This window comes from Schistocerca americana, chromosome X (assembly GCF_021461395.2).
Source record: "Schistocerca americana isolate TAMUIC-IGC-003095 chromosome X, iqSchAmer2.1, whole genome shotgun sequence".
Lineage (NCBI taxonomy): Eukaryota > Metazoa > Arthropoda > Insecta > Orthoptera > Acrididae > Schistocerca > Schistocerca americana.
In genome coordinates this window covers 430,848,926-430,865,259 of record NC_060130.1, presented here as the reverse complement: position 1 = coordinate 430,865,259, position 16,334 = coordinate 430,848,926, and the positions used below count along the sequence as shown (strand labels likewise).

The 16,334-nt window shown below is 40.7% G+C and overlaps 1 protein-coding gene across 2 annotated transcripts in view; it reads right to left on the bottom strand.

Annotated features, from left to right (window-relative positions):
* LOC124555587 (glycine receptor subunit alpha-3) overlaps window positions 1-16,334 on the bottom strand; it is a 370,065-nt gene that overhangs the window by 158,136 nt on the left and 195,595 nt on the right. For both annotated transcript variants that reach the window (XM_047129549.1, XM_047129550.1), the window contains exons 2-3: window positions 3,499-3,649; window positions 3,319-3,401 (exon numbers count right to left, since the gene is read on the bottom strand). In XM_047129549.1, the coding sequence (XP_046985505.1) occupies window positions 3,319-3,401; window positions 3,499-3,649 (234 nt within the window). The remainder of the gene's footprint in view (window positions 1-3,318; window positions 3,402-3,498; window positions 3,650-16,334) is intronic.

Sequence of the window (16,334 nt, the reverse complement as noted above, 5' to 3'; positions counted from 1 at the left end):
CTGACTGAATAGCGCTTTGCCGACTTCCTCTGAACATTTAAAATCCACGTAAGTAATCGAATATGAACCAGCTACATATAAAGTGCTAAAATTAACACTGAGATATTTGCGAAATTTTTATGTGCGTAAACCTGCTATTCGAAATGTTGGCGAAGAAAGTGAACGTCACAGGAAAGTGTGCCCCCTGATATCTCGATGATGAAATATACAAGTGGTTCCAAGTTTTTAATACCCATGTGAAAGATTCCTGACCTTTGTGGAGATATTAACGAAATTCATGCATCCTCAGAGTTTAGCTGTTCATAGGGTACTGTCTGAAGTGAAAATAGAATATATTTACCTAAAGAAAGTCGTTAATGGCCTCAACTGCATTAGTAAATTTATGTAACTTTTTTTAAAATTTTAATGCTGTCAGCTTCCGTAGATCTACACGCATGCTTGAAGTAGTATCACAAAGTACAATATTAAAATTTCGGGAAGTGAAACGGCTGTAAAAAGTCTTTCTCATGCAAAAGTTTCAATTGATAACAAAATATCAGATTATGAGAAACATAAGCGAATTCTTGAATGTTAAATCAATAAGAAGTGGTGAATTTCAGTCAGACCACTACACTTATCCTCCTAAAATTAAGCTAAACTTTGTACCTAACGAAAGCCAAAGAAATTTGAAAATTGTGAGAATATGTGACATAGGGATCCAGAGAGTAGTATAAGGAATAATACAAAAATTAAACTTCGAAATTAAAATAAACCAACCTGGTAACTGTTATGAATGCTACAGACAGACTTCCTTAGACCGTTCAGGAATGTTTTACGAGTGACATTACAGAAGTTTTCTCTTGGCTTGTTACTGATTTATTGTATTTCCTAGAAGACTAAACTGAGAGCGTCTAGGGAAAAAATCCTTCATCTGACCTCCCACAAAATGTACTGGTTATAATTTGTAGATTTGTCTGGTTTCAAGATGACAAATGCACTTTCAAGATGGCGAGGTACGGGCATACATTTGGTCCCACGTTAGGGAGCGCATAACTGATGTACACTGAAGTTATTGAATGACTGGTACAAGCCTACTTTGTGAAAGACAGTTCGTGTTCGGGATCGCAAATAAATAAAATTTTTAATATCTGACGATGACATTATAATCCTGAAAAAGACGGCAAAGGGCTTGAAAGAGCAGGTGGACGGAATGGATAGTATTTCGAAAAAAGGTAGTGAGACGAACATCAATAAAGAATTAATTTAAATTAGGGGACGTCAACGGAGTTAGATTAGGAAATAAGTCACTAAGAATAGTATATCAGTTTACCTATTTGGACAGCAAAATAAATGGCATTGATCGAAGCAAAGGGGTATAAAATAAAGATTGGCAATGACAAGAAACACTTTTCGAAAAATGAGAAACATGTTAACATTTAAATTTAAATGTAAGTATATTTTCGGAGCGTATACTGACGGAAATAAATAGCAGCACCAAGAAGGAGTTGTGTGACATAAACTGAAGTTAGTAGGCGTGCTTTTACATGTGAAAGATGATGTCTATTTCAGTTTCGCGCCAGTCGCATAAGAGTGGCGCTAGTAGCTCCTCTATGAGGATGCAAGTCAGGTTGGCTTTAAATGCAACGTTCGTGAGCGTTAATTACCTTTGAGACTGGACGTGCTGAGTTGATGTTACTCAAGAATGTCTTTAAGACAAATACGCCGTTATCAACACTTCTTTGAGTTTAAACAAGGTCGTGTAATAGGGCTACGAGAAGCTGGATATTCCATCTGCGATACTGCAAAATGACTTGGCAAGACTGTAGCCACAAATTAATTTTTTGTGTTGCGATTTTTTTTCCGTCAGTGTATTCTATTGATTTAGCAGCCATTATTACTTACAGTCCCGGGTTTTTCGCAGACGATGTGGTTATCTATAAGGAAGTTTTACTTCATTAAAAATGTAGCAATACCCAGTAAAAATTGACAAAATATTAGCCTGGTGCAATTAGACTAGATATTAAACTCGTGCACTTCACGAAACGTAAAGGCTTCCGCTACGCAATTAATGATCACAACTAGAGGCAGTCATGACATACTATTAACAAAATATAAGAAAGTTAAGCTGAACTATCACAAAGCTTAGTTGTAGGAAAAAAATTGCTTCGATTTATCTGTAGGGTACCGGGAAACAGTTCGTCTGCAGATCACTTTCAAAAAATCTATTACAGCTCACAGTGGAATATCATGTGGTATCCATATCATGTCGGACTAACAGAAGATATATAAAGAAGGACGAAATTCTGAAGAAATTCTTACATAGGAATCACTCTATGAAATCTTAGAAAATTCCAAGAATCAGCTGTGATGGCGGAAACTATGAATATTCTCCAGCTGCATGCCTACTGATGCCGTTGATACGCCAAAGAAAAAAAAGTAGACTATAAAGAGCATGCAATGGGAAGAAACCGTAACATGTGGTATCTTTGCGACACAATTTACAGTGATTCGCAGAAAGTATATGCAGATGTAGACTTCGACCGACTTCTTGTACGTTTTGGCTGTCTGTCCCTGTAGACATGACATTACGAGATTCAGAAAGAAATGAATAGTTTAGACCGTTATTTGTAATGCCAAAATCCACCTACCACGCTCGCAGAGAACTGATGTGTCATGTATATCAAGATAATATTACTCGCTAAGGAACGACTGAGTCTACGGTTAACTGCATCAAACTGCGTAGCTAATACCTCTTAAAACCCTCTGAAAGTCTGTAGCTTTGTTTAATATCAGACATTTACACTTATTTAATTCCACTTGATTTCACTTAGTTTTTGGTGTGTTATTACTGCTATTGAAACCACAGGCGTAATACAACACTGCATTTTAAACCTTTTTCAAGTTCGATTTACGTAAAGTGAAACTGAAAAGTAATTTTATTTTTAATAAACCAAACTAAGCTTCTGCAGGCAACATGAAAGTGTTGAATAACCGTCTAACATATCGTCTAATTAACGGTAAATATCAGTTTTCCTGTCATGTTTCTGTATTATTCCGAAACAGATACAAAATCAAGCTGAAATCATCTTTAAGTTTCCTTTTCGCACATTACCTGAAAACACATATCCTTACAATTTTCTCTGTGTACTAACACTTGGAGCTATAATTATATGGCAACTGCAGGGCTGGTTGATAAATAGTATAATGTACGACATCAGTTAACTGTGCTTCTGTGAACATTACAGGCTATTCTTAATCACGAAAGGTTAGTGCAAAATGAGCAATAATTGAATAACTAAAATACTGGTGCACGAGTAAGAAGATAACTAAGACGTATACCTGTATTCTGATGTCATGTTCTCTGGTAAGCGTAAGCGGAAATCTTTCCATGTCTGAGCAAAAAATATGTCCGCCGCATACGTCTGAAACACACAGTATGTAAGTGTTTCAAAGTCAGTATAAAATATTTGGGTCATAGAAAGATGTGAGGTATGTATACAAAAGAGATTTCTTAATTACCATAGCATTTTCGTCAATGGAATCCAGACCCATGACTGTAACGTGAAAATAAACGACTGTTGGGCTTCCATCCTTCTTCGGTGGTCGCATCTTATCGTACAGTTTCGGATCTTCTGGGAGAATGTCGTTAAATGTGAGGCTTGTTGACATTCTGAAAAATTAGGACACATTTATTCAAGCATTCTTCTAACTGTAGTATCATAACAAACAGTAATTTTCGTGAGCACAGGAAATTTGGAATTGCGTAAGGAAATTAGGATAATCAGCGCTAAAAAGCTTAAATGTAATTATAGACTCTTTTCAGGGCATCACAGACCATGAGATTTATTTTATATTACATTATATCAGGTCACCACACAGCCGGATATATCATCTATTTAACACATTTTCTTCTTAAATATCCTAATCTATATCACATTTTTTCACTAGATTCAGTTGGAGATAGATGGACGTAAATCGAATGTACGCTATTCAAAGAATTCATCCCGCCATGCTCTGGAGCAATTTAGGGAAACAACGAAGAACCTAGAGAAGAAGAGCTGACGAGCATATGAACAGTGATCCTCTCAAATGTGGGAAAAAGGAAGATTATGGTTTCATATCCCGTCGAAGATGACGTAAGTAGAGACGGGGCTCCGTGGGTGAGCACGCGAGAGACACTATTCAGTCGAATGCCATCTTCCAGAATGTATTGTTCAGCATCATACTCTATGGAGCAGCATTAGGTGCCATAGTTAGAGGCGGCTGGAGATTGTAGAACCCGAAACGGTTCCCTTCTTTCAACGTATGCTTGGAACGTTCATGGAGGTACAGTCATGGAAATAAGTATTCATACAGTAGGTGGTGACAAACTACGATGGTGTGTTGAGATAGTAAATTACCCACAGCGCCTTACGAATAAGTACGATGATGTAGCGTCAGATAACCATGTTCTTGGTGATGAAGCTTCCCGTATGCCATGAATCTATTCTGGGAAAATAAAATATGTTACATTCCGCACGGCCTACGACAGGGCAAAATGTATTCATACAGCGGACTGCTTTCAACCAAACAAACGGCTGACGCAGCCCCGGAGTGCATGCCACACTTGTGTAGTCGTGTGGCGGCCGTGAAGCAACAGCCCGTCGGACGGGGTACCGTGGAACAGCAGAATGGGCCGCAAGGGGAAGGAAACTACCATTGAGGAACGAAACATCGTTGTCGCCTAATATCTTCGACACAAGTCGTATGCCGAAATCGCGAACATCATAGGACAAATCCGAGCGACTGTGCAGTCTATTATTAAGCGATATAAGGGCAGACATGTAGTAATAAACAGTGAACGACACGGTCGTCCACAGAAGCTTACAACAAGAGAGACCAGAATGCTACTAAGAATCATCAAGAAAAACCCGAAAACGACAGCGTCGGCACTATCCGCATATGTACATGACCACTTCCGAAAGGACATCACTCCAAGGGCAGTTCGTACCATTCTCAATCGTTCGGGCTACAGAGCCAAGGTCCCGAGACGAAAGCTCTACATCAGCAAAAAGAACAGGAAGTGGCGGATGGAATTCGCGAAACAGCATGTATCCAAGACAGCAGACTTCTGGGATACTGTATTGTTTTGTGATGAAAGGAAATTTAATATCGTGCACAATGATGGTAGGATCTTGGTATGGAGAAGACCGTATACAGACCTCGACCGAAACAACATTCAACCCACGGTGAAGCACGGAGGTGGTGGAGTGATGGTATGGGGCTGTATGTCAGCCTCCGGTGTCGGAAAATTAGTGTTTGTGGAAGGTATCATGGACAGGTTTGTGTATATGAACATTCTCAAACGGAACTTACAACAGAGTGTTGACGCCTTGGGTCTTCCTAGAAATTATTACTTCCAACGGGACAATGATCCCAAACATACGGCGCAAATTGTCCGGATGTGGTTGATCTACAACACTCCACACTCTCTTAAAACACCAGCTCAGAGTCCGGACCTGAATCTCATCGAACACTTGTGGAGTGAGCTGGAAACACGAGTGAGAAAACACGATATCTGTAGTAAGGCCTCTTTGAAAGAGGCACTCCTTCGAGAATGGGAAGGTATCATGTCGGAAACTACAAGAAAATTGGTCCATTCCATGCCACGGAGGTTGCGAGATGTAATACATCGGAAGGGTATGCATACGAAGTATTAAACATGTTCTGGCTTTGTTAGAAGTGTCATTTTCTGTTGGTGTATGAATACTTAATTCCCAGCGCAGTAGAGAACTTGGCAGACGTTTTTGTATTTTGTTTTGTAAAGGGTTGCTCATTCTCGTTCTATATACCAGCATAGCTGCATTGGCGACTGATCAATGTGTATAGTGCATATCCAATTAGTGTTTTTGGTTTCGTATTGTCAATAAAGGCAGTTTACTTTTCCACGCTCTAATGTATGAATACTTATTATCATTACTGTATGTTCCGTCTATGCAACTATGTTAGTCCATTATGTGTGGTCCTGACAACACTGGAAATCATAAGTAACACGAAACGATAATTTCACCTCACAAAGTTCGTTGTTTCTAATCTGAAAAAAACAGGAGAATAACATGACAATATGTAACGTAGTAGCATACTGTAACTGCTATACAACACTGAAGATGCTTTATAAATAAAATAAGCGAAAGGTGTATGGCAAAAAACAAACTGCTTTTCATTTAGTTGCATACAGAACCGATAGAGGTGCTCAAAGTACCCTCCGCCACACATCGTCAGGTGACTTGCGGAGTATGGATGTAGATGTAGACGGAACATATCTCCATGAATTTTGAAGAAACTAAGGAACGACGGAAAACGGAAAAAATGACGATTTTGGAACGTTATTCCCACAAAACAATGTTCAGCCAGTCGCTTCACGAATGGCTCCAAAGCTGTTATTTTGTATCAGAGGTGTCGCATGTCATGAACTCCGGTCTCGCAATTCACCAGCGATTTTGCATGCTGAGCACCTTCGGCATACCACCAGCGTACGTCTTGCGACGTCCGTTCAGTAGCTAACACAGCTGAAGTAACGACTCTGATAGAAGCTACGTGGGAAATCGGTTTCCAGGAAGATATTCAAAGGTGCCTAGAGTCAATGTCACAGAGTGTTAAGATTCTTAACACAGTGAGTGGTAGTTTCATTAAATGTTTTTGGACATGGATTACGGTATTATTCCTCTATAGCAGTGGCCGTCAAACTTTTTTGCACAAGAGCCAGTACTGAAATTATGGGGCCGCACCTCGGGCCGCACGTGTACCGTTCTTATTACTAATTGGTAACCGACATAAATTAGTATGTTATGGTTCTCTAGTACGTCCCGGCCGCCGTCCCACAAATATTAATAGTCAAAGATTGGCGCCATAGGGAGAACTTCTTGTCGACTGTTTTCTGTCTCAGATTGCTGCAGCGAAGTTGTGAAACTGTTGACGAAGTGTTGTTGTGTTGTTGTGTTGTCTGTCTGAGCGGACGATTAATTGATTTAATAACATTAATTGTACTTATGTTTAAATGCCTTTTGCAATATGAGACTCGATCACAGATGTTTACTAAATGTTTTGAATGTCGTTTTTCTTCCAAAAATTGAGTTATATTACAATAGCCTTAATTTAAATTCGTATTTTTTGCTACAGAAATGTAGCTCATTTGAAGATGATGGTCTCCATAATGCGCATCCACGAATCCATGTTACATCCGTGGCAAAATTTGTACCATAGCAGATGACCGGTATGAGTCGTGGGTTATCAGGATTGGGTGACAAACAATTAAACATTTCCCCTCCCACATCCTCTAAGCCCTCTGCCCCTGAAGTAAGAGGCCGACTTTACTTATATCACGGTCGAATTCGCCAGCGTCAATTCAAATTCAGAACATTTTCAAAATATTACTTTCTCTGTATTTTTGTTTGTTACTGAGAGGGCACCTACACGGATGTGTATTCCACATCTCCTTCTAAACCACTGGACCTGTTCCAACCAAACTTACTGCACATATCAATCACAGTCTGGAAATCATCACTGTGAGGGTAAGAATTTCCTACCTACCAAAGTGGTTGGGTGAAAATGCAGTGTAGCCCAGGAGGCACGAATACCGACGTATTAATAATCCCGTATATGGGAGTGAGATCAGTTACAAAGATGCAACAAACTTTGCACGTAATTCCAAGCCTTTAAGAAAAATTTTCTCACTGACATCCTCCACAAAATGATGAAAGGAAAAATGTTTTCATTTACTACATTTTCCCTGTTCATACAGTAAGATTACAACATGAAGCATGACATCTTGATTTATTACTTCTTTGCTGCTACCTCTATTCACAACACATTATTCATACAGTATTCACATATACCACTGAATGTACCAGATAAATTATATCAGTCTACGACATATAGTTCAGGAGATACGATGTCATTAACACTGAGATGCGTGGAAAACTGCCGCATCATTCAAGATGTTTAAATTTATTACTTCGTTGCTACTAACTCTATTTGCAACACCTTTCACAGACAATATCCATATCTGTCACTGAATCTGCCTAAAAAAATATATCTTTGCATGGCACGTACTTCATGAGATATGACCTCAAATACTGAGATGCGTGTTAAACTGCCGATCATGCATGACTTAATACTTTATTGCGTCTTTACTACTATTTCTATTCACACACATTTCGCACAAAGTATCTAAATACACTATTGAATGAACCTAAAAATTATGTTATTGTACGGTACATAGTTCAGAAAATACAACGTCATAAAATTTGAGCTGCGTGAAAACGAACAGCAAAGTGAATTTCGGCAGATGCACAGATGAAATATGTGTACAAATACATGTGAAATATATTAAATATATGTGAAATATATTTGACATGTGCTTACGCAGCCAAAGCCATGGGTAAAAAGCTCATCCTAAACTCCTGCCACAATTTAAACCAAATTTGGTACACACATTAATTACAATATCCTCATCGGAGGTGAGGGTATCATCTGGAGTGCCCCATGGAAGTGTGGTAGGTCCGCTGTTGTTTTCTATCTACATAAATGATCTTTTGGATAGGGTGGATAGCAATGTGCGGCTGTTGGCTGATGATGTTGTGGTGTACGGGAAGGTGTCGTCGCTGAGCGACTGTAGTAGGATACAAGATGACTTGGACAGGATTTGTGATTTGTGTAAAGAATGGCAGCTAACTCTAAATATAGATAAATGTAAATTAATGCAGACGAATAGGAAAAAGAATCCCGTAATGTTTGAATACTCCATTAGTAGTGTAGCGCTTGAGACAGTCACGTCGATTAAATATTTGGGCGTAACATTGCAGAGCGATTAATGAAGTGGGACAAGCATTTAATGGCAGTTGTGGGGAAGCCGGATAGTCGTGTTCGGTTCATTGGTAGAATTTTGGGAAGCTGTGGTTCATCTGTAAAGGAGACCGCTTATAAAACACTAATATGACCTATTCTTGAGTACTGCTCGAGCGTTTGGGATCCCTATGAGGTCGGATTGAAGGAGGACATAGAAGCAATTCAGAGGCGGGCTGCTAGATTTGTTACTGGTAGGTTTGATCATCACGCGAGTGTTACGGAAATGTTTCAGGAACTCGGGTGGGAGTCTCTGGAGGAAAGGAGGCGTTCTTTTCGTGAATCGCTACTGAGGAAATTTAGAGAACCAGCATCTGAGGCTGACTGCAGTACAATTTTACTGCTGCCAACTTACATTTCGCGGAAAGACCACAAAGATAAGATAAGAGAGGTTAGGGCTCGTACAGAGGCATATAGGCAGTCATTTTTCCCGCGTTCTGTTTGGGAGTGGAACAGGGAGAGAAGATGCTAGTTGTGGTACGAGGTACCCTCCGCCATGCATCGTATGGTGGATTGCGGAGTATGTATGTAGATGTAGAGATGCGTGAAAAACTACCGCATCATTCAACATGTTTAAATTTATTACTTCGTTGCTACTAACTCTATTCGCAACACCTTTCACAGACAATATCCATATCTGTCACTGAATCTGCCTAAAAAAATATATCTTTGCGCGGCACGTAGTTCATGAGATATGACCTCAAATACTGAGATGCGTGTTAAACTGCCGATCATGCATGACTTAATACTTTATTGCGTCTTTACTACTATTTCTATTCACACACATTTCGCACAAAGTATCTAAATACACTATTGAATGAACCTAAAAATTATGTTATTGTACGGTACATAGTTCAGAAAATACAACGTCATAAAATTTGAGCTGCGTGAAAACGAACAGCAAGGTGAATTTCGGTAGATATACAGATGAAATATGTGTACAAATACATGTGAAATATATTAAATATATGTGAAATATATTTGACATGTTCTTACGCGGCCAAAGCCATGGGTAAAAAGCTCACCCTAAACCCCTGCAACAATTTAAACCAAATTTGGTACACACATTAATTACAATAAGGACAGAAATGCTGTGCTTATAAGAATCACCAGCGTCCTATTAGTGTGAGCGTGATAACGTGGAGAGAGAAGGGGGAGGAGGAGATCGACAGACAGTGAGGGGGAAGGAGGAGATGGGCACAGATAGGTGGAGGACGAGATGGATAACGGAACGGGGGGATGGACAGAGAGAGGGGAGAGGAGGAGATGGAAACAGAAAGGGAAGTGGAGGAGATGATCAGGGAGAGGGGGAGGAGGAGATGGACAGAGAGATGGGGAGAGTGGACAGAGAGAAGGGGAGGAGGAGATGGGAAGAGAGAGGGCGGAGGAGGATAGATGGACAAATACAGGGGGGAGAAGAAGATGGCATTGGAGGGGGAGAGGAGGAGATGGTCGGAAGGCGAAGGAGATGACGGACAGAGGGGGAAGGAGTAGATTGATATAGAGAGTGGGGAGGAGGAGATGGACACAGAGAGGGGCAGGAGATGATGTACAGGGTTATTACAAATGATTGAAGCGATTTCACAGCTCTACAATAACTTTATTGTTTGAGATATTTTCACAATGCTTTGCACACACATACAAAAACTCAAAAAGTTTTTTTAGGCATTCACAAATGTTCGATATGTGCCCCTTTAGTGATTCGGCAGACATCAAGCCGATAATCAAGTTCCTCCCACACTCGGCGCAGCATGTCCCCATCAATGAGTTCGAAAGCATTGTTGATGCGAGCTCGCAGTTCTGGCACGTTTCTTGGTAGAGGAGGTTTAAACACTGAATCTTTCACATCACTATGCGTGAAACTTGCCCGCACGCTTTCAACTGTTTCTTCGCTCACTGCAGGCCGACCCGTTGATTTCCCCTTACAGAGGCATCCAGAGGCTTTAAACTGAGCATGCCATCGCCGAATGGAGTTAGTAGTTGGTGGATCTTTGTTGAACTTCGTCCTGAAATGTCGTTGCACTGTTATGACTGACTGATGTGAGTGCATTTCAAGCACGACATACGCTTTCTCGGCTCCTGTCGCCATTTTGTCTCACTGCGCTCTCGAGCGCTCTGGCGGCAGAAACCTGAAGTGCGGCTTCAGCCGAACAAAACTTTATGAGTTTTTCTACGTATCTGTAGTGTGTCGTGACCATATGTCAATGAATGGAGCTACAGTGAATTTATGAAATCGCTTCAATCATTTGTAATAGCCCTGTACAGGGAGTGGAGATAGAAGTGGTTGCAGAAGAGGGGCTGAAGGAGATGGGCAGATACAGGGTCAAGGATGAGATGGACGGAGAGAGTGGAAAGAAAGAGATGGACGAGTTGAAGAGTGGAGTAAATACCTATCCAGGCAACGCCGGGTACTAATCTAGTATTGCGAGAAAATACTGCTGAGAACCGCAGGCCCCACGAATACTTGATTCGAGCCGTGGGCTGCCCGCAGGCCGCAGTTTGACAACCACTACTCCGAACTGTTAACCGGCAGCACTGTAGGGATATCTGTGGAGAAGCCAGACTAACATATGGTTTTCGAATAGCAGCAGCAACCATTTAAGTAGTCCGAAGGATTCCTCTGGCTTTGTAAAATGGTGGAATTGCCGGTAGTGTTCGTGGCATTAGTAGGGAAAGAAACATAAATGTATGTGTGAGAGAGAAATTGGGGGCCGACGACTTCTCATTGTTTTTTGTTTGTTTGCTTTGCGCATAATTGTAGCTACACAGCGTTCAGTGTTAGTCGGTTGCTTATTTTATTTCCTTACAAAATATACATTGCATTTAACAAGTAATAAAAGTTAACTGATCGGGTAACTTCTGCGGTTTGACGTAACTAAAGCAATATCTTTTGATGCAAGTACAGTATACATACACAAACATAAAAAAGTCTATATAGTTAGTGTTGTTATTTTGTACTCAACCATCATGACCAAAGGCTAGAGTTTCAAAAATAGTTCAAATGGCTCTAAGCACTATGGGACTTAACATCTGAGGTCATCAGTCCCCTAGACTTAGAACTACTTAAACCTAACTAACCTAAGGACATCACACACAACCATGCTCGAGGCAGGATTCGAACCTGCACTCATAGCAGCAGCGCGGTTCCGGACTGAAGCGCCTAGAGCCGCTCGGTCACAGCGGATGGCCCTAGAGTTTCCTGTTATCATTGATAAGTCTGAAAGTTGTTTATGAGTAGCAGAAACATGTTTTATATAAGCTCGACGAAGTATTGAAGCGACGTTTGATATGCTTTGGTTTTGCGGTTTTCTTTAATTTAAACTTTTTTTTAGGATACTGCGTTTTCTAACACTACATGATAAATCTAATTTTTTTTACTACAACAGTCCTCTATTTCACGTCACAAATCAACAATACTCGAATAAAACTTGAGTTAAACATTGACGGTTTCCATTTTCTTATAAATACTGTTTATTTTTGAGTAACAGATAGGAGGATGAGTATGTAGAACAAAAATGTTCCTAAGGTTACATGCCCCTTTATGTACTGTCACTGAATTTCTAGACGGTTCACCGCTTGCAGATACTAGGGAAATCTAGTAAGACACTGATAAAAAACAAAAATAAAGCGATCGAAATGAGGTAACGACCGATAAGTATGCAACACCTAACGGACAGGTAATACAGTTAAGATCTTAACTGACCCACGATACTAAGAAAACTACCGTGGTATATGCTTGCTTATAACAGTGTATGGTAGACTGCGGCAGTTTTACAACTCTAAGGAAAATAAAGCTGATGTAGAATGAATGTCGAAAATTCGTGGGAAGGTATTGTGATACGAGTCGGTTGTGGGCTGATGAAGGCTATACAGTGCCTTTGCCTTCCTACAGTCCTGGTAGACGTGAGTTTCTGAGGCCCCACGTTAAAATCGCTTGCTGTGTGGCTCACAGAGACGACGCGACATCCTTCGTCAAAAATTTGTGGTCATCCTGTAGGGTGGTTTACACGTTTGGTAACACCGTCTCTGCAATACTGAAAATCCACGCTAGACATGGCTGACCTCAGAAACCCTAATTACTGTGTAATCCCCGATACGCTATGACCCATGAGTTTAGCATCGATTACCAGCCCACGTTCAAAGTTTGTGAACTCGTGACGTGCCGCCTTGTTCACTGCGCAACTGTCTGCAACAGACTGCTCAGATATCGTATCTGAACTCGCGCCATGCACAACGTCTATTCACAAATTTCGGGTCTTACACGGGACAACTTTCTCCTGACTTTTGGCCTCTTAGTTTATTTCCCAAAGCGATGCAACTCATCCGTGCGGTTTAGCGATGCTAATATCAACCTGTGTATAATATTCCGGCGGTAAAATAGCCCCCGATGGGGACTACTCACGAAGATTTTGTCATCAGAGAAAACAAATCTGGCGCTCTACAGAACTGACCGCGAACTCTTTGATCCTTATCGTATACATAGCACAGAGAACTTGAAAAGGGAAATGGATTATGTGAAGTTTGGTATTTCTGGAATCACTAAAATGCGGTGGCAGGATGAACAGAATTTTTGGTCTCGTGAGTAAATGGTTATCAACACAAAATGAAATAAGGGTTATGTAGGAGCAGGTCTAAGATGAACTGGAAAATGGGAACGAGGAGGGTGAACCACTATGAATGGCATGATGAGCGGATCATCGCACACAAGATAAACACAAAGCCACAACTCATCCCTGTATTAGAAGTACGAATGAAAGTCATAAGATTTCAGTTATCAGCTCAAAAAAAAAAAAAAATAAAGTTAGGCAATTAATGTTTTGTCTGTTTGTAGATATATGTACGCAGTCCTCGTACACACTGAAAACGGTGCGTCACAATATTGTTGCACGCCGCTAAACGAGTAGCTACTCTACCTGCAAACAGACAAAAATTAATTACGGCGCTGTTGACCTCGCCGTTCAGTGCCATATAACACCAATCGTATCACAAATTAATTACGGAACTTTATTTTTCGAAGTGATAATTAAAACTGGATGTCCACTTCTCATACACCTGCCTAGTAGCTCCACAGCTGCTGCTGCTGCTGATGATGATGATGATGAGACTGAAAAAAGTGTGATGTAATGAAGGAAGCTATTCAGTGAATTAAGAGAGATGAAAATTTAAATATGATGACGGACTGGAACTCGATAGTAGGAAAAAGGAACAGGTAAAATACTAGGTGAGTGTGGACCGCAAAAAAGGATTGAAAGGGGAAGCCGCTTAGTAGAAGTTTGCACAGAGCATAACTTTGTCATTGCGAAAAATTGGTTTAAGATTATTATGAAGTAAGGTTGTATGCGTGGAAGGCACCTGCGGACACTGGCAGGTTTAAGAGAGTTTGTACAGGGTGTTTCAAAATTCTAGGTGTTATAGAGGGGACGTAATGGGGAAGGTTAAGAAATTCATGTCTGGAAATGTACGATTTGTATGTAACTTACGTTTGAAGGTCCGATCGCTTTCAAACCTCCTGTTTCATGGTACACACGGAGCGAAGACAATGAGCTGTGACGTGTGCTCTACAGACACCCATGGTACGGGCAATGTTGCGTGTCGAGGGACGCCCTCTTTACAGTCGAAGTTGCTGCTCGTTCTTGGAGTCAGTCAGCCTTCCACTTTCTCGCAGGCGTTGTTGTAGTCGAACGTAAATGATATGTGATGTCACAATTACAACACAGACTGACGGTGGTGCTATCTTCTCAGTTCGTGGGCGTACCGCGAAGCGGTAAATTTGAAAGTGATCAGATCTTTAAACTTATTTTGCATCCAAACGGCACATTTCTGGGCATGGGGTCATAACAACACCTTATTTACCAAGTCCCCTGTACAACCTCTAGAAGCTTGTAATAAGAATGCTGAAGTACTCTGTATAATTTATAGGCCGTGTTTTAAATATGCCAAACTTCTGCAGGAGGAGATATGGACTCTTACCATAATTTGCTAGTTGCGAAACTGGAGAAACGTAGGATATTAAGGAGATGGGAGAGGGGTAAGTTGAAACAACGAGAGGTTGTTGAGAGTTTCAAAGAGAGCAGCCTTACGCAACAACTGACAGAAATAGAGAAAATAAATACATCAGAAGACAAAAGGTTAGCTCTGATAAGTGAAATAGTGAAGACAGTAAAGTATCAAACAGGCTCAAAGACAAGCCATAATTTGAATTTTTGGATAACACAGGAGATATTAAATTTAACTGAAGAAAGGAGTAAATTTAAAAATGCAGTACACGAAGCAGGCGAAAAGAAACACAGGCGTATAAATAATGAATCTGACACAAGACGTAAATTGGACAACAAGAGAGGACATAGTTGAAATGTGAAGCTGTAGTAACAAGCAGGTCTTTAGTAATGATGGACGTCAAGCGTAAGAAAACTAAGCAGATCAGTGTGTCTTCTGTATTTATTGTTATTTAAATGATGGAAGTATTACACGCAACATAAACTACAGTCTAAGAAACACACACACACACACACACACACATACACACACACACACACACACAGACGGTGCAGCACGAAGGAATTATCCACATGGGACGGAAATCGGTAGATATGATGTACATGTACAGACGAACAGATCATTAGAGTTTCAACAATTTCAGAAAAATTGGTTGGTTTATTTGAGATAAAGAGCCCCACGAATTGAGCAAGTCAATAAAGTGTTGGTCCACCTCTGGCCCTTCTGCAAGTAGTTATTCGACTTGGCATTGATTGACAGACTTGTTGGATATTCTCCTGAGGGATATCGTTGCAAATTTTGTCCAACTGACGCGTTAGATAGTAAAATCCCACGTTGGTTGGAGGGTCTTGCCCATAACGCTCCGAACGTTCTCATTTGGGGAGAGATCCGGAACCTTGCTGGCCAAGGTAGGGTTTGACAAGTATGAAGACGAACAACGGCTTGACGTGAAGGGCAACAAAACGGGGCGTAGAATGTCGTCGATGAACCACGATGTTGTAAGGATGCCGAGGATGATAACCCAAGGGTTCCTGCTATGAAATGAAATGCCACCCCATCGGATATCCCACTGCTGTTAATAATTGGTTCCTTTTACCTTTTACTGCCCCCCCCCCCCCTCAACCGACTCAGATGATCCAGCTGCTGAACAGTTCAAAGAATACTTAAGTCTCATTTGAAATAGGTGCCCCACTCATACAATTACAGTTGGTGGTGTCCTCAATCTAGCGAGACTGAATAGTATAACACCCAAACCCACCAAAAATAAAGGCAAAATACATCTATTTAAAAAAACAGATAAAAATTACTTGGCACCTTCCTAAGAGACAGTTTCCACTCCTTACAGCTTGAATATGTAAGCGTAGACCAGATCTGGTTTGGATTCAGAGAAATAGTATGGACTGCAGTTGAGAAATACAGGGTGTCCGAAAAGTCTTTCCCTGATTACATAAATTGATAACTCAGGCTAGAAGTAT